Source organism: Phalacrocorax carbo, chromosome 6, assembly GCF_963921805.1.
Source record: "Phalacrocorax carbo chromosome 6, bPhaCar2.1, whole genome shotgun sequence".
NCBI classification, from domain to species: Eukaryota; Metazoa; Chordata; class Aves; order Suliformes; family Phalacrocoracidae; genus Phalacrocorax; species Phalacrocorax carbo.
In genome coordinates, this window is record NC_087518.1 from 45,542,039 (window position 1) to 45,563,534 (window position 21,496).

At 44.3% G+C, this 21,496-nt stretch overlaps 1 protein-coding gene and 1 long non-coding RNA gene across 3 annotated transcripts in view; one reads left to right on the plus strand and one right to left on the minus strand.

Moving 5' to 3' along the window:
* Positions 1-702: 702 nt before the first annotated feature.
* On the minus strand, positions 703-4,274 carry LOC135314093 (uncharacterized). Its single transcript, XR_010373572.1, has 3 exons — positions 4,042-4,274; positions 1,152-1,272; positions 703-984 (listed from the first exon to the last, which is right to left on the minus strand). It is a non-coding gene; the product is annotated as an uncharacterized LOC135314093 (long non-coding RNA).
* A 4,131-nt stretch (positions 4,275-8,405) lies between these two features.
* Positions 8,406-21,496, plus strand: part of GLIS1 (GLIS family zinc finger 1) — a 211,998-nt gene continuing 198,907 nt past the window's right edge. For both annotated transcript variants that reach the window (XM_064455060.1, XM_064455061.1), the window contains exon 1: positions 8,406-9,547. In XM_064455060.1, coding sequence (XP_064311130.1) covers positions 9,196-9,547 — 352 coding nt within the window. In that variant the 5' untranslated portion in view covers positions 8,406-9,195. The remainder of the gene's footprint in view (positions 9,548-21,496) is intronic.

Sequence of the window (21,496 nt, forward strand, 5' to 3'; positions counted from 1 at the left end):
CTGAATTGCATATGAAATGCAAAAGTGGAACTGATAGCATTTGGTTTGATTGCTATTCTGGTAAGCCTGTGAACTGCCTGTCTCTCCCTACAGGTTAGCTGTAGTCAAGAATATCTGAAATTATTTCTACCGCAGCTGCAGAGAGGTATGCTGTTGATTGTTCAGATCTGTTTTCCTGTTGGAATGAAATAATGAAACAGAGGCTTTAGCTCTTAAGCAGTCTCTCATAAATATGAAAAAAACCCCACCCAACCCTATCCTGCTTCATTTTCTGAGATACAACTTCAAAAATTTGGGCTGTGGGTGGACAAATGTGGTGGCCCTAGTCCTTCAAACAATTGTACACTGCTGTCTGAGGGAGGCAGGCAGGACTTGCTCCCTCAACAGGAACTCTTTGCCACTTTGGGGAGTTGTCTCAATGCCAATTGCAGCTCAGGGCGTGAATGCACCCTTGAAATGAAGTGGTTTCGATTCTGTTGCTGCCTACTTTGAATAGAGGCTGTACTGTATGTACTGTGCTTGGTGTCTTAAGGCCTTGAGCAGCCATCTTTCCACCTACTGAGATACACGTATGGCTCCGAGGGCAAGGCAAGCCCCCCTGCAGATGCATCCAGCTGCATGGAAGTATCAGTCTCTTGCAGATGAATTTGTTGGTACCTGTTCAGTCACAGGCAAGTTGTGCAGTCTGTGGGCTGTGTGCTCACCAGACCTCCACCCCAGCTACTGCAGCTGGCCATGTGCCGGGGTCTGATGCTTTCAGGTAATTGGGTGTATATGTGTGTGAATCCATATGAGGTGGCCCTAGGAGCACCTGCAGCTGTGGAAGTGCCTTTTGCCATGTGCAGTGCTGTTCCCTTTTCCCAGGAGATGAATGATGGCAGTTTGCAGTGCTTTGCATGTTCAGACAGGCATTTGATAGCTGTAGGGCTTCACACACTGATGGCAGCCATGCTTCTGCTGCTCCATTACCACCTTTCTACAAAGCTGCAATAAAAAGATGAAGCTCTGGGTGGAATCATCATAGATGCTGCAAGCTGAGGACCCTCTCCACTACCCACACCCCCTCCTGTGGTCTTGATATTTTCCATCGCCAGTACTGTGTTGACATATTTGCTATGTGGATCAAATGCATTTGGGTGCTGTGGACATACCTGCAGTGTGGTTTGTCAAGCTCTTGTGGTGTGAGGGGCTGTTCTCACATCAGAATATTGCTTCGCCTTGCTGCAGACTCATGGCAGAGATTTGCATCTGGCATATCAGCTTTGGACAAACCTGTAGGATAAACAAACTGTACAGCTCCTGTGTCTGAGAAAACAGGCTGTGAGAGAGAGCAAAACCTACATTGTACTCTGATTTCAGAAGACAAAAAATAAATTGGAGAAGACCTTGCCTTTCTGCCCTTGCAGAAATCTTGGGCCTACACTAGAGCTGGTCAGGAGATAAATGAATGTGGTGTCTCTGGAGCCTGCCATGACATCAAAACACAGATTCAAGGGGGAATAGTTCCCTGTGTGCTCTGCTGGACATACTAGCTGACTCTTCAAATAGGTGGTGATAGCATAGGAGTAGTTATCTCTTTTTCTTCTTCTTCTTCTTTTTTTAATACCCCTAAAGAGTCAGTTCCAAAAGTAGTAAGAATTTCAGAGAAAACTGGCCTAAGAAGCATGTGCATGTGCTCACACAATCGTCAAATGAACCAAGTGCAGAATGAATAGTGAGCTCTTCTCCCTTCCCTGCCAAAAACACAGAAAAAAATACAGGCTTTGCCTCTCGCTTCTTGAATAACTCAACGTTTAAATCTGACTACTAAAACAACAGTGCTGGGGCAGGCTGTTGTATTTAACTGCATCTTGTCTGAAAAGGTATGGCGAGGGCCCTGGAATGAATTTTGAAGGAATTGGGAGTGGGATTAGATAGCCTTCTACAAGTTAAAAATTGTTATAGGTTATGTGTAAGTATCATTCTCTGCTCTTGCTTAGCAAGCTCCAGTTGTGGGCTAACTAATGTTAGGATGTTTCAGTTCAAGAGACAGGTCGGGCGACTATCTTCAGGGCAAGTTTTGGCACTAGCTTTGTAACCCGCTGGGTTCCCTGTCTACCAGCAGAGGTCACTGCTCAAAGCAGGTTTGGGGAAGCGCCAGGCTGTGGGACATTTGGTGGTATAACGTTTTGACTTGAGCAAAGGGCTGCAGCTCTGGGCTAGGTATTGAGGGAGCTGTTCCCTTTGCAGACCCTGGCAGCCGAGTCTGGGGAAGGGTTCATCAGCAGCCACAGAAAGTTGTTGTAGGAAGAGAAAGTCCAGCCTCATAGTTAGTGCAAACTGAACACTGCCAGGGAGAAATGGTTTGTCCTTGCCTTTATCACAGAGATTCTGTGCGGCACTTCAGCTCTTCACAGGTGGCCACTCTTTTCAAGACTCCTGGTTTTCACATGCTCTGTTTGGTACACCAAGGGTTGAGTCTAACTAATGGAACTGGAACTATGCTCTACCATATGCAATGATAGGAAATGCTAAATAACCTGGAGGGAGGGCTGGGGGAAACAGTCAATCTTTGTCACAAGTTCAGCACTCAAACCAAAGCTTTTGGCTTCTGTGGCTCTGTTGTAAAATGGGGCTTAGTCTAACCCCACCCTCCCTCACCTCCAATAATGGTAAGTGGATATTAATTTGCAAATTGGTAGGCTGCTGCACTGATGGACACCAATGAAATGCCCTGGAGAAAATTAATAAATCTGTATTCTGTGCAGGGCTTGGCTGATGTGCAGTAAATATATTCACTGTGTGGTCCAGATGCTATGCCAATAAAGAGAGAACAGAAGAGGGACTAGCTGCTCATTCAGCAATCGCTATCTTCAATGCATTGAATATATGGATCCCCAGGCAAAATGACTGTGGGGCCATGTTATAAAGCCAGTACTATAACTCATTTATAGTAGGCATGAATTGAAGTTGTACCAGTAATTCTAGTTCTGGCATGTCCCAATGCTGGGGATTGGATTTTACAAGCTGAACATTCTTAAGTTGTGCTGTCCTGGGGTTTTTTGTTTGTTTGTTTATGACATCAGTTTATTTTACTACCTGTGTTGTGTATACATGGTGTGAGAGATGAACCTATTTATGGACTGATGCAGAGAAATGATACAGATGAACGTCTGAGGAAGCTAACTGCAGGCGTAAACAGCCATGTCCTGAATGAAGGCTGATCAAACCCTTCTTTAGAGGTGTTTTTTTTTTTTTCCTCAAAGTCCTCTAGAATGATCTGCCAGTTAACTGGGGAGGCAGGAGGAAGGGAGAGATCTGTAGTGTTACAGAGGCTTTTGGAGATGCTGGTCATTTCTTGCAGTCTCTGCAAGACAAAGGTGGATTCAAGATTACCAAATGATTTTTCCAAAATATGCTAGCTATTGAAGAGAGGCTTGTTTTTAAAAGATAAGTCACGGTGATCTGAGGAATTTCTTTTTTCTAACAACAAGAGCTGTAAACAAATCTGTAAGTTATGAGGCAATAGTTGAGCACATCGCTAGATAATGTGTGGTCAGTTTGACCCTGCTGTCTTAATTTAGGAGGTCATTTTAAAACCACTATAAAGAAGGGCTTTGTGCTGCCTTAAAGGGATATGGGCAATCTAAGAAATGGGCATACTTACAGAGACAATCCCTTTGGCTCAGTTTTTGTTTGGTTGTTTCTTTTTTACTATCTGTGGTACAGTAAATTAAAATAAAAACAAGCCTGGACTTGGCATTCCTTAGTAAATAAACTGCTGTGTGTGAATCGACAGCTCGTTTGCAACCAGGTTATTTATAACAAAGTTTGTAATTTCTCTCACCAGACAGCTTGTTTTGCCCTATATTAACAGAATGCTTATGGTAACACCTCCCACCTCTGTCTATACTGCAGCAGTTACACAAAGGCCTCACAATTTTAATTGTGTCCTTTTGAATTTAATTTTGTTGCCTGCTGGAGTAGAAGCAGGGATTTCAGTATGTGAACTAGAGATTAATACTTCAACTCTGTTTGTTTGCTCTGCGCAGCTCACCTTACCTGTATCCGTTCTGCTTCATTCCTCCCCTCCCACAGAAGAACTGCTTGGGGAACTGGAGTTTTCAGCTTCTACAAGTTTCTTGAAGATCCGGTTTGTGACCAGCCATAATGCAGAGGCCAGTTACAACCATCTGTTCCTGAAAAGGTAGAGTACACTTTGAAAACTGGATTTGGTTAATTGGGGTCCCCTTCATGTAATGTCCTTTCCCCCATCCTGTTTCAACTTTCACAGATGATCTCTCATTGTCCTCATGTGCACTCAGCTCCCAGGCAGCATCATCTCAAGCCAGGACAGTTGTGCCCCTGCTCGTGCAGCTGTGACCACAGAGGCTCATGCTGTCCAGAGCAAAGAGGCTGCATGTCTGCAAAAGCACCTGTAGACCCTGAGAAAAAAAACTGTTGTGGCACTGACCTGATTTTAGCTGTTATCATCAGGGAAAAACTGAAGTATCAAACGTTTTTAAACTTTTTCTTCTCACTGTTCTGCGTAAGATTTGAGTTGGGCCTGGTGTGATATAGCCTTGTGTGCGCTCAGGGTGCAGTTATGCTAACTGCTGGGGTGGCGCAGGACTGCCTAGTTTCTGGGGCTAACACAGTCCAGGCACTGGTTTTGGTGTTGCAGTCTTGTTTTACTACCACCAATGCCCAGCACCACAAGAGCAGGGAACTTGGTGTTTCTGCACCATCTGGCTACAAGAACACCAATTGGCACAACCATTACTGTTGCACAAGCAATTGTCTGTGTTCTGGCTTTTCCTTAGCTGCTGTGAGGTAAGATTTCGCCCCAGCTTGAGCTAGTCTTAGACTAGTATCTGTTTTGTCTTCCTTTGGTCACCAGCTAGGAGTGAATGGGCAGATGGGCAAGTCTGTGGTTGTCACCTGTGTCCTACCCACTTGACCTAGGGAGAGGATATTCAGGCAAGAAGTTACATTCCTCTGTATGGTTTTTATCCCAAATTGCAACCTAACCTTTCACATCTGACTTGAAATGAAGCAACTCCCACGGACTAGCTTCAGGGACTGAGGATGTCCTATCTGCCTCAACTGGAAGGTCTGCTTTGGTGATGGCGACTTCAGTAACAGAGGGAAGAGGCAACTGGGCTAGCTGTGGGTCTTCTGTGATCCATGACCACAGCAACCAGGAATGTTGAACAAGAAAGCTAATGAGGAGAAATCTGTCCCCATTCTATTAAAGGGAGAGTAGTGCTGTCATGGGGTGAGAGGACAATGTCTGGTTTACACGAGGAGGGGAGACACCCATCTAGCTCATGGATGTAGTGACAACGTTGGGTGAATCAGTATTTGCTGTGCAGCTTGTGCATACAGCAAAGTCATGGTGACCCAGGGCATAAAACGGTCTTAGCTGTCACGATTGCACTTGCCTGGCCTTTGTTCCAGAACCGAAACATATGAAGTGTCTTCTGATTCAGCAGGGAAGCTCCTCCAAGCACTTGTTTCTCCCTTGTCTGTGGACTTGTCGGGGGAGCTTAGTCACTTCTTTGGAAGAGCTCTAGGTGTCAGGTCCCTGACAGGCACAGCTAGGTCTGGAGGAGGATGTCCATCGCCACCTGCTTCCCTTGCTTAGGCCCAGGGATGGGTATCCCCAGCTGGATAGTCCCAGCAAAGACAGGGCAGCTGCCACACGTCTCTCTTGAAATGGAGGAAATAGTGGTGTGAGAGAAGGTTTGAGTCCATGGGGCCTCATTTCCTACTGGGCTTGAAGGAATGTGGGTACCTGCAGCTTGAGCTATGCAGTCTACATCGCTGTGAGCTGATCTGCCACAGAGAGATTTACCTCGCTGTGAAGGGCCTTAACTCCATGCGCTGTTGAAGCTTGGAGCTGTGGTGTGCTTCAGGCCGAATCCTTCCTGGCCACCCGTGTGAAAAAGGCTTTTTTTCCTCCGCTCAGAGGGTGCCCTGCGCATGCAGGAGGCTCTCTGCTCCCCCCTGCATGCTGAGCAGCCCAGCCCTGGGCTATTGCTAAGCGAGTGGCGGCACCTGCCGGTGTTTTACAGAATATTCTGGATAATGGTGAGAAAAAAAACTTGAATTCAACAGTGGTTCAGAGCAGGACACGCGTGGCCCGAGGTAGGGAATTCAGAATTATGTGGGTTAACGAGGTGACAGCAGCCAAAGCGTTGAAGTTCGTCCTTTTCTCTGCTTGCTGTGGGAAGGTCCCTAACCATGAAGAAAAATCCCTCTAGGAAGTTACACAATATATCCCAAACTACCTTTTTTTCTAGGAAAACCCCTCTAGTTTAGATATTTAGACACTGCACATCAAAAGAGGTGTAATAATTTGCACAACCTGAGGCCATGTTCAGGATCCACCTAAACAGTGATTTTTTTCCTGCACTGGAAGCAGGAGGATTACTCTGGTTACACTGCATTCTGGAATAATATTTCCCACAGTAAATTTTACTGCCTCTTCATGTCACTGGGGTTTAGACCGTTACCACAGTGTATTATTACTGTTTCAGGTAGCACTGCCAGGTGCCTTTAGCATTTCCAAATTGAAGAGAAAGTGCAGCTTGGTCCTGAGGGCCCCGCAGACCGATGGGACTGGGGAATGGATGTAGGTTAGCAGAGCATTGAGAGGTCTTGTGTAGCTGTAGAGAATGGCTGTGCAGAGGCATAACATACGCTGAGAATTTTTACTTTGGTTTTATAAATCCCCGTGATGATTAGAAATCAGTGTTTGTGCCAGCTAGTTGATATTTAGTTTTGTTTCCTATAGAGGTGAGGTGGGGATTTCTCTCTTTTTGTAGCATCTTACTCGAACTGACATATTCTGAGGATATTTACCAGTTTTCAATCACATTTGGCAGAAAGCTATTAACTTCTGACAGTTGAAGACTGAAGACAGAAGAAAAAGACCCTGTTACTGCCCATGTTGAGGGTAAAGGCTGGCAAGATCCTTCTTTAGTAGACCTCAGAGAATCCACACTGGGCAGGAAGGGAGAGGCGCACACTGCTCCCAGAACTGCTTGTTCCATCTCAAGATCTTGTGTCTTTATGGAGAGTTGCCTCCTTCCCACCAAATCCACAACATTCCTAGCATTTGCCAAGAAAAAGTCATGCCCTCCTGTCTTGACCATTCCTTTACTCTGCAGGGTGGCATATGTTATTAAGGGGATGGATAAAACTGTGAGAAAAGCACTCTGTGCAGTATCTGTGCTGCGAGAAGATGATCTCTGTTGCCTAGCTGCGAGACGCTCCTCAGGAGGGGTGTAGCAAGATGCCAGTTCAGTAGCTGTCCCTCCTCCTCGTGTTAAATCTCCCAAGACTCTCCTTTAGGTTTGATGTGAACAGGCATGATTTCCAACCAGATGTCTGTCTGCTTTACACCCGTGTAAATCAGGGGTAACTCCAAGTCACTCCTATCTTTGAGCTGTTCTGCAGTGTTGCGGACCTGCTGTGCCGCACCTGTGCTGACAGCAGCATGCTGGGCAGCAGGGTGCAGACATCCCCGAGCCAGCAAAGAGTGGGCTGGTAAATCTTGCTGGTGCAAAGCTGCGCATCATAGCTCAGCCTGCATTTGCTTGGAACCAGGCCCAAGCTAATAAACCCAGCTAGATTGCTTCCAGACCCGAGCTGGCCCAGGAGGAGCCAGCACAAATGTCACTGCTCTGTGCTGCTTGCTCTGAGCTAGCTTAATTGCCTCTAATGGAGTGGGCCAGCTCCAAGCACCTGTAGGACAGGAATGGAACAATGCAAGGCCACCATATAGACAGAAGCACTGGATGCACCTGAAACTGCACCATTGAGGAGATGTCTTGGCCAGGTTATACCCACTTCTGACACATCTCCTCCTTCCCGGGCCCAGGCCGTTGGCAAGGCTTTTGCTCTCTCCCGCTGCTCCTCCGTGACATGCTGCAGTTGCTGTGGCTTTCGCACAAAAGTTGTTTATAGGGTGCTGCCGGCTGTTCAGTGGCCGGGTGGTTTGCGGGCGCCCCGTGGCTCCTGCCGTTCGTGCGCGGCGCGGAGCCGGCTAGAGGCGGGAGCGGGTTGCCTGGGGGAAGGCGCGGGGGACCCTGGAGGCGAAGGAGACCAGGCCCTCGGCAGTGGGTGTGAGGAAAGAACACGGATGGCAGGCAAGCGCGGGGACCCCGCACCGCCGGGGCAGGCACCGGGGAAGTGCGGGCCCTCCGGCCGGACTCGGGGCACAACGGAGTGCTGACCCTCTCCCGACGCCCGCGGGGTCCCCGGCTCCTTGCCCTCCTCCGGCGGGGCGAGGCCGTGAGGGGTGGCCGGGCCCGCGGGCGAACCCCGCTCCCCGCCCCGCCGCTGTCAAAGCGCCGAGGGGCGGCCCCGGCGGTACAGCCCTCCCCCTGCCCGCCCCGACTGGCCCGAGCGAAGGGCTGGCCCCGCCGCCGCGCCAGGGTAATGGCCCGGGCTGCCTTCACTCAGGCAGCCGGCCCTGCGGCGGGGGAGCGGGGCTGAGCCCATGAGCCCGGCGCGGCGGTGGCGGCAGGACGGGGCGCGGGGGCGGCGGGAGCCGGTGGGTAGCGCGTCCCGCCGGGCAGCCCCTCCCAGGTAGGAGCGCGGGGGCGCGGCTGCCAGCGCCGCGCCGGGGGCCGGTTCTGGGCCGGCTCTCCTTCACGCACCTCTCGGCGGGTCGCCGGTGACCCCGGGGCCGCGCTGAGCCCGGCGTGAACGCCCGGCTTTGGCCAACACGCCCCGCGGCGCTGCCTGCGCTGCCGCCGCCTCCGCTGTTGCCCGGGCGGCCGCTGTTTGGATGCCTCAGCTGAGAGGCACCGGCCCCTTCACAGCCCCGGCCGTGTGCCGGTCCCCCCCTCCCCTCCCGGCCGGTCTCGCCTTCCCCGGAGCGATTACGAAAAGCCTGGCGGTGTTGCCTAGAGAGGGAGGAAAGCCGACGCGCGGCACCAGCCTCCCCGTCCTTCACAGGCGAGCCGCCGCCGAGGTCTGAGCCCCCCACCTCCGCGTTTCTTCCCCCTGCGGCCGGTGTGCGTGAGAGAGCGAGCCGGGCGGCGGGCAGCTTCCCGCCCCGCGGGCGGCGGTTAACGGCCGCTGGTGGCGCGCGCGGCGGGGCTGAGCTGAGGCGGGCGCCGGCACTGACCCCCCCACCCCCACCCCGCCGTGCCGCTCGGTGCAGGAGAGCGGTGAGGGCCCGGGCGGCAGCCGGACGCGGACATGCACTGTGAGCTCGCAGGGGGTCAGAAAGCCAGCGCCGGTCCGGCTCGCTTCGAGGTGACCGATAAATGCCAGGGAGCGCCTCTGAAGGAACTGCCGCAGGTCACCCGTCCCAGCAGTGATAAAGCTCTCTCGAATCCTCAGATGTCCTTTAAAATAACTGTCAGCAACGGCAGTGACCACGCGGAGCCTCAGCAGAGCCCCCCTGAAATGTCAGCGCCTCTGCTGGATTTCATCCCCAAGAGACCCAGCATATTCGAGAGGATCCCAATTCTGCCGAGGGTGCAGGAGCTGCGATGCGCTAGAGGCTCCAAAGATTATTTCCAGCAGCAGAAACATCAGAGCGTGAAGGGTGAGTTTAAAAATATATGAACTGAATGCTACCACCACCAGAAAAATATATATCCACCACCCAAACAAAAACATACATCAAGATCCTTTTTTTTTTTAATGTTTTTTTTTTTCTCTTTCTTTTTGGTCTTCAGTTTGTTTTCTAACTTGTTTATTAAACTGCAAGCTTTAAAACTTTTTTTTTTTCTGTGCACCTTGGAGGGACAGGATAAACCAGACTGTTTTTTGCCGATGGGCAGCAGAGCGTTTCTCAATATTCTTTAAAAAATCATGAGACCAGCATCTTCGTTAGTTCTTCTGAGCAACTGCTGCTCAGTTTGGTCACTTCTCAGAGGTGGTTGTTTTGAGGATGGTGCTGAACACTGGGTTAGTCTGTCCTGCGCCTGAGCGTGCGTGTGGGGTGTTTGTTTGTGAGTATGCCTGACTGACAATAAATGCCTAGTTCTTATTCAGCAATTTCACCACGGTTGCTTGGATTTATAGTTTGTATTTCAAGGAGGGGTTGCAAATGCTGGATTCAGGCAGTGAATCCTCAGATTTGGGGTTCCTAGTGCCTGAAAGGCATGGCGTAAAGGCAAATTCTGCTAGTTAGCAATCGTCCAACCCGATTTTCATCTATCTGTTGTTATAGAAGTGGCACTGAAGTTAGGTTAGGAATTGCCCACTCAAATCTGTTAGCTACCCTTTTGAGCTAGAACTTGTTAATTGAGCTGGAATTTGTTAATCAAAATTTAGTTTTAAAATAATCCCTCTAAGGTGTCACTGGATGAGATCAGAGGGAATTCAAGCAATCCTTTATGCTGCAAAGCCACTTGCAGAGACATATATGCACCTAAGGTTATTAATATTAAAGCAATGTTTTCTCAAGTGTTAAAAAGGTAATTCTCTTTTTCTCTTCTCAGTCCTTTCCCGTTCTCTAGTTTAGAGATATACATGCTGTTGTCTTGTTGGTGTAAGATAGTTCCCACTAGGATTTTTTTTCAGTGCATCCCTTTCTGTCCATTCTTCTGAAAAATAAAAGTAAACTGCATGCCCTTGGACTAGTAACATTTTCTTTTGTGAGCTTGTTACCTAGGGTGATGGCACCTTCCATTGCCATGAAGTTATGTTAATGAACACCTCAAACTGTGCGAGGTCTGTTCTGTAAACTGTAGGATGTGTTTGTTCTCACCAGTGAATACAGACAGAGTAGAGCAACAGGTTATAAATTACCTATTTTATTTTTCTGTTTGTTAATGCTGCAATTCTCCGCTCCTGATATATATATAAAAAAAAAGGTTGTTAATGTTTGGTGAGAATTAAATGAAAGTCTATGACACAGAGCCAAGTTTGGAGGGGGGAGAAGGAGGATTCACTAAGAATGAAGGGATGAAGGGACAGCTACGAGCTCTAGTACCACTGTGCTGCTGCGATTGCTGCCTCTAGAAGGGACTCATGAGATGCCTGAGTCTGCTGTGGTCTCACGAGTGAGGCTGGTGCCACTTGACTAGGGTTCAGACCTGCTGAAAACCCTACCCACGTGTTGCCCTCCCCAAGCAGACTGCTGAAGCACTTTTAATTTTTTTTCTTCTTCCCCACTTTGAGCTACTTACTCTTCTTCTCACGCTTATTTCTCTTGTGGGTGCTGCAGAGGGCAGGAGGGTAGGGTGGGTAAGGAGAAAAGTGTAATTTCCATTCACTTGGGACTTCTTACAGTAGGTGTAGGTGGGCACCGGGAGAAGGGTGCTAATTCATCTTTCCTGACCGATCAGTTTCCCCTTTTCACCACTGGGGAAAAAACCCTGTGTTTTAAGTTTCATTGCTGTTTTTTGTTTAATGCATTTTCTGTTCAGGGTGTTACCTTGTGGTTGCTTTTGCATATGGGTGACTTGAGTCATGGGAGTAAGTAGGAGGCATCCATGGGCAGGATAGGGTTCATTTACTGAGTGTGGTGATTTGATGGACAATGTTGGATTTTTCCAAAGACGGAAGCACTGGGGTTTTGGGGGTGGTTTTTTTTTTTTTGTTTTTGCTTTTTGGGTTTTTTTACCCTGTGAAGGTATTTTCAGGAGAAGTTAGGGAAAGTAAAATTTTGGGCTAGAGTCTGATTTAAAATGTGTGGTCTGTGCTGCTCCGTCTGACCTGTATGGTGTCAGCAAGTGCCTTAACGTCCACTTGGGCATTTTGGAGTTCTCCCACTGAATACTGTGAGCTGCCAGCCCCTGCTCAGCACCTTATGCTTCTGAGTCAGTTCCATAGAAATAACAGAAGTCACTCAGTCTCTCACTGTGTATCTAAAGTGAGCTATGCTGCAGACGGGAGAGCCACTGATCTTTCAAGGAGTGGTGTGAACTGTCTCCCAACAACCCTGGTTCTCTCAGGAAGATAAAGAAAAGGACCAGGGATGGCTGTTTGTGGATGTGATGTAACAAGATATAGCTAAGAAGTGGGAATGAGGGAAATATTCAGATTTACCCAGTAAAAGGTTTTGGGAAGGAAACTGATGACAGCTTGATTTCAGATCATCGCACTGTGTGCCTCCTGCTCTCCAGCCCCGGAGTACCGCGTACCCAGTAATTCCCTCTGCAGTCTGGGTTAGATTAGAGAATGTGTCTCCTGGTTTTGGTTTATCCACAGTTGAAAGCTGCAAGTAGGGAGGGTAAAAGATTCTCTTTAACAAAAGCAAATCAATTTTTATAGTTGCCTGTAGAAAATATTTTTTTTTCTAAACATGCTTTTACTTTTTTTTATTTTTTTCAAAAAAGAATGAATCAAAATGATACCCTATCCTACTAATAAAAAGGGCAGCTTTGAAGTAATCACAATGGGGAAAAAGCATCCTGCTGTTGTAATGTCTCTGTGGTGTTACTCTACTGCTTCACAGTGTTTAAGTTATGAATCTGCAAAATGCTTCTGTGCCTGAGCAAATCTTTTTATATGAACAGCTGAACAAAAACTTGAGGGGTGGTGGTTGAGGATTACTTCTGGGAATCAGATCATTTGGGTCTGAACTTTGCAGGATGGAGCTGTTGGTTGTTTACCAAAAATATCAGCGTCTTGGATTTGTGCTTCATGTTTTGTTCTGTTCGGGAGCTGTTTAAACACCGAGTTTTCACCCAGCCTCCCCCTTCTGGTATGATTGGCTGTGATACACACCACGCTTTTCTTGACCATTGATTTCCATGTGTGTCACAAGGCAGAGTATTTGCACCCAGGCAGTGCTTCTTAGAGGCATTTGTGGTCTGCTCAGCATAGAATAACTGTACCTTAAGGTATGAAGTCCATTTTACAATGTTTTCCTGGGATTCTGAGGGTTTGGTTCTGTTTCGTTGAATTTCAGGCTACGGTATTACATTTGGAAAGTAACACAGGGCAAAATAATTATTGTCAACAGGAAAGAAACTTTTGGGAAAGAAGGCTTTAGTGGTGACAAAAGAGTAATCTATAAAGATGTCAAATATCTCAGGTTTTTAATGACATTGATTATGGTTGTTACCAGGAAACACTTCTTTTCATTCTTTCCCAGTTTTGTTTGGTGTACCTAATTCATGACTCAGTAGAAATGACGAGATTTATCCTGCTAGTTGTGCCACTGGGAAATCATCCAAATGGCTCAGACCTTTGCAGTAACCACTTCAGATATTAACTTACAGTGGGCAAAACAATAAGCTGTTCGGTTGCAGTAGTTGGATGTTTCCTTGTTGAGAGTATTTTTTTGTTCAGACAAGGAGAAAGTGGGTTGGGGTTTTTTTGTTGTGGGTGGTGGTGGTTTTGGTTTTTTTTTTGTTTGTTTATTTTTTTTAGGTGTAGCTGCTTTTGGCAAACATACAACCAATGTATTGAAATGTATTAATTTTCTTCTGCTGTTTGTCTAAAGGAGGGTTAAATCTTGCCATTGCAATCCCCTGTGACTGTTCCCTTGGTTAGCAGGACAGTCCTTGCATAAGTAAACAGCTTATACTGTTGAGATCTTAAGCAAAAGCATATGTTTTGGTTATATGACTTATTAGGTGTATGGACTGGTCTTGGGCCTGATTCTGCCATTTTCTTTCATATGCCTTGCCTGTGTTCACCTGGATTATCCCACTGGAGCAAATGGGATGGCCTAGAGCTGATAAACATTATATGGACTGATAAGGAGACGGGGAATGGGCTCACTGGTACGATGATCTCTAAACTCTCTCAATTTTATGTACAGCTATAGTAATAAATTTTTCTTCTTTTCACTGTTGTTTTCATGCTTGTTGCATTTGAACTCTGCACTACAAAAAAGGAATTTGAAGGTTTATTTGAACAGAGCTTGCAGTTACAGAGCTTCTTTTTATTCCTTTTTTTTTTGTGAGGAGAGAAAGGAGAAGAAACTGCAGTTTGGAGAATGTATGCATACAGTCATTTAGGATAAACTGTGTCTGTCCCCTCCTCCTTTAAACTGGCTAAAATGCTTACTTGTCTTGAATAGGAGAATAACTTTCAGTATTTGCTGCTGAAGGAAGTTCTACTGATTTGTGTTGCAAAATCAGAGGCACTGTATTGAAGATGACCCTTTCATGGATTTAAAAGAGGTTTAACTCTATCTAATTAAATTCTTTCTTATTTAGGGATTGGTAGTAGAGAATATTTAGTAAATACAAACCAGGAGATCTAATGATTGACCTGTCCTATAAAGGCATTCAATACCTGTAAAGTAAAAGCAAAAAACCCCATTCTGCCTCAGAAAAAAATGAGCTATTGGAAAAAAGGAAGCAAATTAATATTGTATCTATCTTAATATTGTGTAGAACTATATGGAATAACAAATAATGCCGGATTATAGGAAATAAATCTCATCTGTGGAAGAGATTTTGTAACTTGAGTTTTACTCGAAGGAAGAGAAGTAAAAAAGAAATTATTTGCTTTGGTTTTAAAATGTTACATTAACACATGGAATTAAAATGGGCATTGTTATATACTCTGCTAAATGGGATGAGAGGAAAAATATATTTTCCTTTCTTCTTTCACAGTAAGAAAAAGTTTCAGATTGGCATCTTGCATACTTCAGTATGTGGATTACTGTATTCCTGTGAGTTGTCACATAACTGCATATATTTTGGGCTTAGAATATTCTAAAATATGTATTCAACTGTATCTAAATGATTATTTGTGTGTTAGAGTTCAACCCTGTATATGCATAAACTGTTAAAGTGTATGCTGAGGATTTTTAGTAGATTTGAGATTATATTCTGGAAATGTTTCAAGATTCTATTTACTAAAACTACTAAATTTAATGTGTCTTCTGGGAGTAATAGTACTTCTTTATTTCAACAAAGTTGATTGATTTTTTTCCACTTTCAGTGAGCAGCGATGCTTGGTATGTTGAATAGGAGGGACAAAATTTTACTCTAAACAATTAGTACAAGTCTTGCCACTAACTTTAGCTGGGTCAATATTTCAGTACTAATATTACAGAAGTTCTTTATCCTGTGTACAGGGAAAAGCTTGTAGGACAAATAACAATCCATGTGTAAGCTAGGAAGTGGAATAATGTATGGACTATGAAGAAAAATTTGTAGTGAATATAATTTCCACATTCGGTACCATGATTACCATTAGTCTACAAATGTGAATCTCTGCTTTAATGCTCTGTTTAGTGATTTTAGAACTGTTGAAGATGTTGATGGCAGGGTAATTTGAGAGGCAATATAGATGTAAACTGCTCCATTTTGTACTCGAGGTTTCTATCGTTATACGTCAACAGGCTTGAACAAGGCGTCCAATCTAGTAATCATTTCACAGTGCATGAAACTGCTTTTAATAGACTTTTGGTTTTGTTTGCTTTTTTTTTCTCAGCCACCAAACGTTGTTTCCCAGCACACTCATGTAACTCAAAGAATACAGGGTTCCAATGCAAGGCCAGTGCTCACTATCTGTGGTACAGTGTAATCTTGCCCTGCAAATGTGCAAACAATGGCAAAAGTATGTGTTTCTGAATATGGCACAGCTGTTATCTTCTTCTGAGAGCAGGGAGTGTTACAATGACTTAGACAGAACGACTAGTTAAAACCACTCATGCTGTTTTATTGGGTTTAAGTGGGGCATGTAAAAAAAGCAAGGGCCTGTTCTTCCATTCAGATAAGTATCAGTTCAGACTACTGCAGTACTACCTTTCTGCACAGGCTTTGAAGAATAGAGGCAAAGAATTCCCCTTTTTCCTTCCTCTCCTATTACATTTCTGGCACCCAGTATGTGAAATCTCAGTTGGAACCTGGAACTTTCTGTTCTCAGAATCTGTGCTTCACTAGTAACCTGGAACAAGGTGTGGGTTTTTTTTGTTTGTATTTTTTTGTTTTTATTACAGTCATTAGTTTGGATCTATTAAATGGTTGTTAATGATTATTTGTTGAAGGGATACTACTTGAAAAACAGATGAGACATTGTCAGAGCTGCAATAGGAAATAGATCCAAAATCTGTGTTTTAGGTTATTTTAAGGTGTTGAGCATTTAGGAATTACGAGGGTGGACTCAGTCAAATCATCACAAAGTACTTGAGCTCTAGCTCTTTTTTTTTTTTTTTTTAAGCAATTGTATTGGTTTATGTCTAATAATTATGTCTGACTTTTTGTCATGTCTGAATATATATGTGATTATTTTGCATAGTGGATTGGTAAGGAGCACTGTAATTGAATACACCTGATCAAATTTATTCTAAGGGTTAAATGAATGCAAGACATCTTAAACTGCATTTAAATCTGGCATTTATGTGTGTGATAAGAAGAGGGCTTTGTGAGAGCTATGGAGTTGTCAGCTGTTTTAGAATGAGGGGAAAGCAAATGCATTCTTACATGTTTTTTTGCATATTTAGCCAGAGGGAAAAATGACACTAAGGCGACATCATCAAATACTTTAAAACTAACTTTTTAATACAGATTTCCATTGTTGTTTTAAGTCCTTAAGGGGTTGGCAGTTGGGTTTATTTTGGAACTTGCTGAACTATATGAAGTGTGTCTCCAGGGGCCTGGTGTTTTAATACCTAGTAGAAGGTTGTATAACAGTAGATGATGTATTTTGCCTGCCTTCCAATGCTGTAAATAAATTACACATGCTGGCTTGGGCGATCATACCTAAGATGTAAATCGAAGGCTAATATAAGAGGAAAAAAACCCATTAGTGATACCTTGTAATCAATTTGCGGTTTTTAGTCATTTTTCTGTAGTCAAGAGGTATAAGAGCAATAATATGTATAATAATATTAACATGAGGTTCTTCCCAAGAAGAGGTGGAGGGTCTAGGATTATTTAAAATAAAGTGCTGTGATTCACTGCTTTTTCACAGTTTGCTGTGGTTAAGTCACTTAAATACTGAAGTCAACAATTCCCTAGGCAAAGAAAGATAATATAATTTTAAGCGTATTGTAAAAATTGAAATTTGATAGCTTCCACTCTATAATCCTATCTAAGTCTTGGTTGTATTAAAAGGAAAATAGATACATGTGTCAGTTTTGGAGCATAATCTTTTGTTGAGTTTAAAGAATGATAAATGTGCTTCAAAGAAGCAACACAACAGTTTATTAATATGAATGTTTTGCTAAATACTACATGCTTAATGCAATCCCCATTCCTTTATAATAAGTTTAAATATTAATTCTTTGGAATGCTAGATGCCCAAAGCTAGATAGAAATGCTGTGCAGTTTCAGATATCTAGGAGTGGGCTTGTGAAACAGGATATTTAACTGGGAGAGATGAGTAGCACATTTCAGAGTTATTAGGGCAGAACAACAATGCAAGAGGATGACTTAAAAAAAAAAAAGTTACAAAATTGTTTTCTGTGCATGAGGCTTAAATACCTTAGAGTTATTTATTTGAAATGCAAGAGTAGATTTCCTATGTATGTAGGTTCTAGATTGCATTTTTTATTATTATTTTGTTTAACTTCATTTTAGCTGCCTGGCCCTCTCTAGAGCAGCTGGCTTTGATTTACTGAATCCTTCACTGAGAGCAAATGATCAGTCACTTATGATGACTGTGTGTTGTGCTCTTTGATGGAACATCTCTGTAGTGGCAGGCGCTTAAGAGAGAAGACCAAATAGGACAGGAAGGGTGCTCAAGGAAAGCAGCAGTTTGCATTCAGATGGACTCATTTCACTCTAAAACAGCTCTTGCTTATTGTTCCGTATGTAAGTCCTGCCTTCCTCCCAGCCCCCATTTGTGCTGGATGGAGAAGAGAGAGTTAAAGTGAGAACAGATAAAAGAGGAAATTTCAGCTGTATTTACCAGTATTTTCTGGGAAAATCCCAGGAAGGATTTAACATGAGGTTTCATAACTCTTGCTTTGCCCTGCTACTCCTGCTGAAATTGCAGGGCATTGCAGCATTGACTTCAGGAGGAAGCCAGTACTGAATGTTTTTGAAAATCCCATCCGTGGCTGTTTTGAGGCACAGAAGAGAATATCTAAGTGTTAAACTCTCCCAGAGAGAAAAGTATGCAAGCAGAAGCAGCCCAGTAGCTTGGATGCCAAGGTCAGTCACCATAGCATGTTCACCTTTAATTTATCTTCCTGTTCAAGACCCTGCATGGGTCTCAAGCCGGTGTGATCTGCCATTGTACACAAAATGGGCAAAAATGGTGAAGGATTGTGCCAGCAGCTGACATGGCCAAGTGTATAAATGTTTCAGATGAAAAGAATTGGGGTGCTTGAACTCTATTATAGGCTGTACCACTTGTATAATTTTGGGGCAAGTCTGTACTGTTCATGATGTTTCTACTGCAAGAGTGTAACAGAGTATGGTGTAGAGAAATACAAGCCAGTTTTGGAGCAAGAAGTAGTTTCGGCACACTGTCAGGGCCAGCTTAATTTTCTGTGCTGAGGGACAGAGTGATGTGACTCTGCTCTGTATGAGATCTGATCTGGTGTTGTTTCAGGATGCTGCACTGCAACATGTGGCTGTATCAGCCTGGGGTGGCACTTGCTTGAGCATGGCTACACCCCCTCAGTGTGCATGTGGACCAGATTTCTCTCTTACCGACAAGGGCAAGCACCACATACCTCACGTAGCAAAGTCTCCTCTAGTGTGAGTGGTGTAAAGTCCAAAATACTCTCCCAAAGATAACAAATATGTAAGGTTTTTAATGGAACATTTTAGCTGGGGCTTCTTACTGCTTGGCATCTGGTTTACGCTGCCAGTTGCAGAATTGTTGCTGATGAACAAATTCTCCCATTTATTTTAGTGCTTGTCATGCTGAGATGAGGGAAAGGAGGCTACGTTAAGGGACCTGTCTTGGAAATAGCCAATAATAAGTACCTGTTGGGAGGAAAACTTTCCTCCCTGGTTTGCTGGAGGAAGCAACTTCAGGGTTGTCCTTGCCTTCCAGCAGAGGGAGGAGTCTCTTATGTCTATTGTTCTTGTGGCAGAAATCACCTGATGGATTGTATGCCCCCTGGATTTGGGTGCAGGTAGCTACTACAAGGATCCTGAGATCCTCATCACTCTGGCAGAACAGATTTTGCACGCAGCTGTCTTCCAGGACTTGAAGAAGAAAAAACAACACTAAATTCCTCCTTTCTGGATATCTGATTGTTGTAATGTTCAGTTTCCTTGAAGTCATCAGAGCTGGCGTATATTCAGCTGAAACAGAGCTGCCTGATTCCATTATCCCTAGCTCTGGTGCAAATCTGAAGTGACACCATTTTAAAACCAAGAGTGGGTGAAAAGGGGACAGACTTGAGCCCTGGAGGGCTAATGCATAGAAGTTTGTCCTGTAAGTATGGACTCAGTTCACTTGGCCAAAGAAAAAGATGTCTCACATTTTTAATCTGAACAGTTTTGCTTCTTAGTTTTCCTCTTGCCAACTCACCATAAATTGGCTTATATTCTTTGAGTTCTTGAATTATTCGATAAGGTTTGCTGATTTGCCATATTTTTTTGGGGATAAGCTACAAACTATGCATGTGAATGGTTCTCTCTTCAAAACAAAGGTGATGCATTTCAGCATCTCTCTGATTTGACTGGGTATGCAGGATTTAACGGGATGTTTACCCCTAGAGCCCCTTTGCTTTTTCCCTGCCCTTGAGTCTCAATAACTTATTCTTTCTACTCTCTTAGCCTCCTGGCCTCTGTCTTTTACTTTGTGCAACTTGGCTGTTGGCTTATTTTTAAATATATGTAAAGGGTTGTAACTCATTTGAATTGTGGGCTAAATATGTGGAAGTATGGAAACTGGTGTAAATAGCTTTTGGTCTACTGAATGTGTAAATACTCAAAGTCTGTCAGGGTGATTTGGCTAGCTTTTATTGGAAACATTATTCATACGAGATCTCCTTTCTCGTACTGCATCCTGTCAGAAGCTGTTAGGCAGAGGTTACTGGCATGAATACTCAAGACTGCTTTGTCAAAATTCGCTTTTATGCCTATCTGCTTATAAGTTTGCCACTTCCACAAATACTTCTACAAGTCATATATTTTGTAAGATTAGTCATAGAAAGCCAATATAAAGGGGACCAAAATCGAGAAAGTGAGAGCAAACCATTGGAATGACTGATCATCAATAGTGTTTTGAGCCCAAATGTATGATGGCATTGGCTACAAGTACAGTTTATTTGGCAAGTTTGAGAGAAAACACGGGTGTTTTGCAGAGGCTTGCTGCTTCAGTGGTACCCAGGTTGTTTCTCAAAATGGGACTAACCTGCTTGGTGAACTTTTCTTGCTAAGGGTTAGTGTTAATGCCAACAATAGAGTTTTTATTAGCTGCTGGAGGAGTTGCTGGGAGACTTGAAAATTAAGAACAGTAAACACTAGCAGTGATAAAGATGTTTTATGCATGGGGTAGATGTTTCAGCAGCAAGCAGTCACTCTGAAGTGACGGGGAGGCAGTTTCAGAGGAAACTTGGTGAATAATAGCCTCATAACCAACTAGCATTTAGGTAAAAATGTATTATGATACTAACTACTACTATAGAAAACAGTCTGAAAGGCTGGATACAGCTTCCAGTGTGAAGGCTGCTGACCACAATATTTGCTAGTTTGATGAGCAACCCAGATTTAGAATATAAACTAGATACAAGAAGGACCTTCTAAACATAGAATCCACTGATACATAGTTCAGAGTTAAAATTTGTGTGCATGGTGTCCACACATCCTTCTGAGGCACCAGTCTTGCTCTGCTGGTGTGGAAGAAAGTCTCCTATTGCGTCCTTCTGAAGCTGAGTGTGGGTGTAGGTTTTTCCTTTGTACTAAGTACTTTGTGAAATGCACCTGATATTCAGCACCTTCTGTCTTTCCTACATGGATTTATTCTTCCACAGGGATTATGTGGGCTTGACACTAGGAAAGATATTAACTAGGAGTATACTTAGCTTTTGACATATGGTGCCCAAGCAGGCTGTGAGTTGTTTGTCACTGGAGTTTTTAAGGACAGTCTGGATGGAAATTCTTCTGTGGGATGTAACTCTTTAGGCCCGACCATCTTTCCTGTGCCATTTTCAATTCCCATACTCAACTCTTAGGCACTATGAAGAGTTACAAGAGGTCCCACAAACTAATACTACAGGCTTCTATTCTCTCTGACTTACTGAACGAAGTTCAAATCCCTCCTTGTCTAACGTTTGTGTTTCTGGCCACGCATTTGTTTGTCAAGAAAACACCGAGAAGGCATACAATAAAAACCAGACTGAGTGAAGGGCTCTAAGAGCAGCAGTTGGGAGAGCCAGTGGTGGGACAACTGGGCATGGAAAATGATTGATTTTTATGTGCAAAGGAGTTGTGAAACGTTCTGTGGTATTCTGGGGACATGCCATTGCTAACAAACGATTGCCTGTTGGGGATAGAAAATGCCAACCATTGTTCTAAAGAAGGAAATAGCCTTATTGATACTGAATTAGGCTTACATTGAATTATTATTATTATTATTCATTCGCAATGCATCCTGTTTTTCAAATATGAGAATTAACTGACCGTGCTGAGGTCCTCCAGTTCTGTTGCCCTTTAGTTGTTGGTCATAT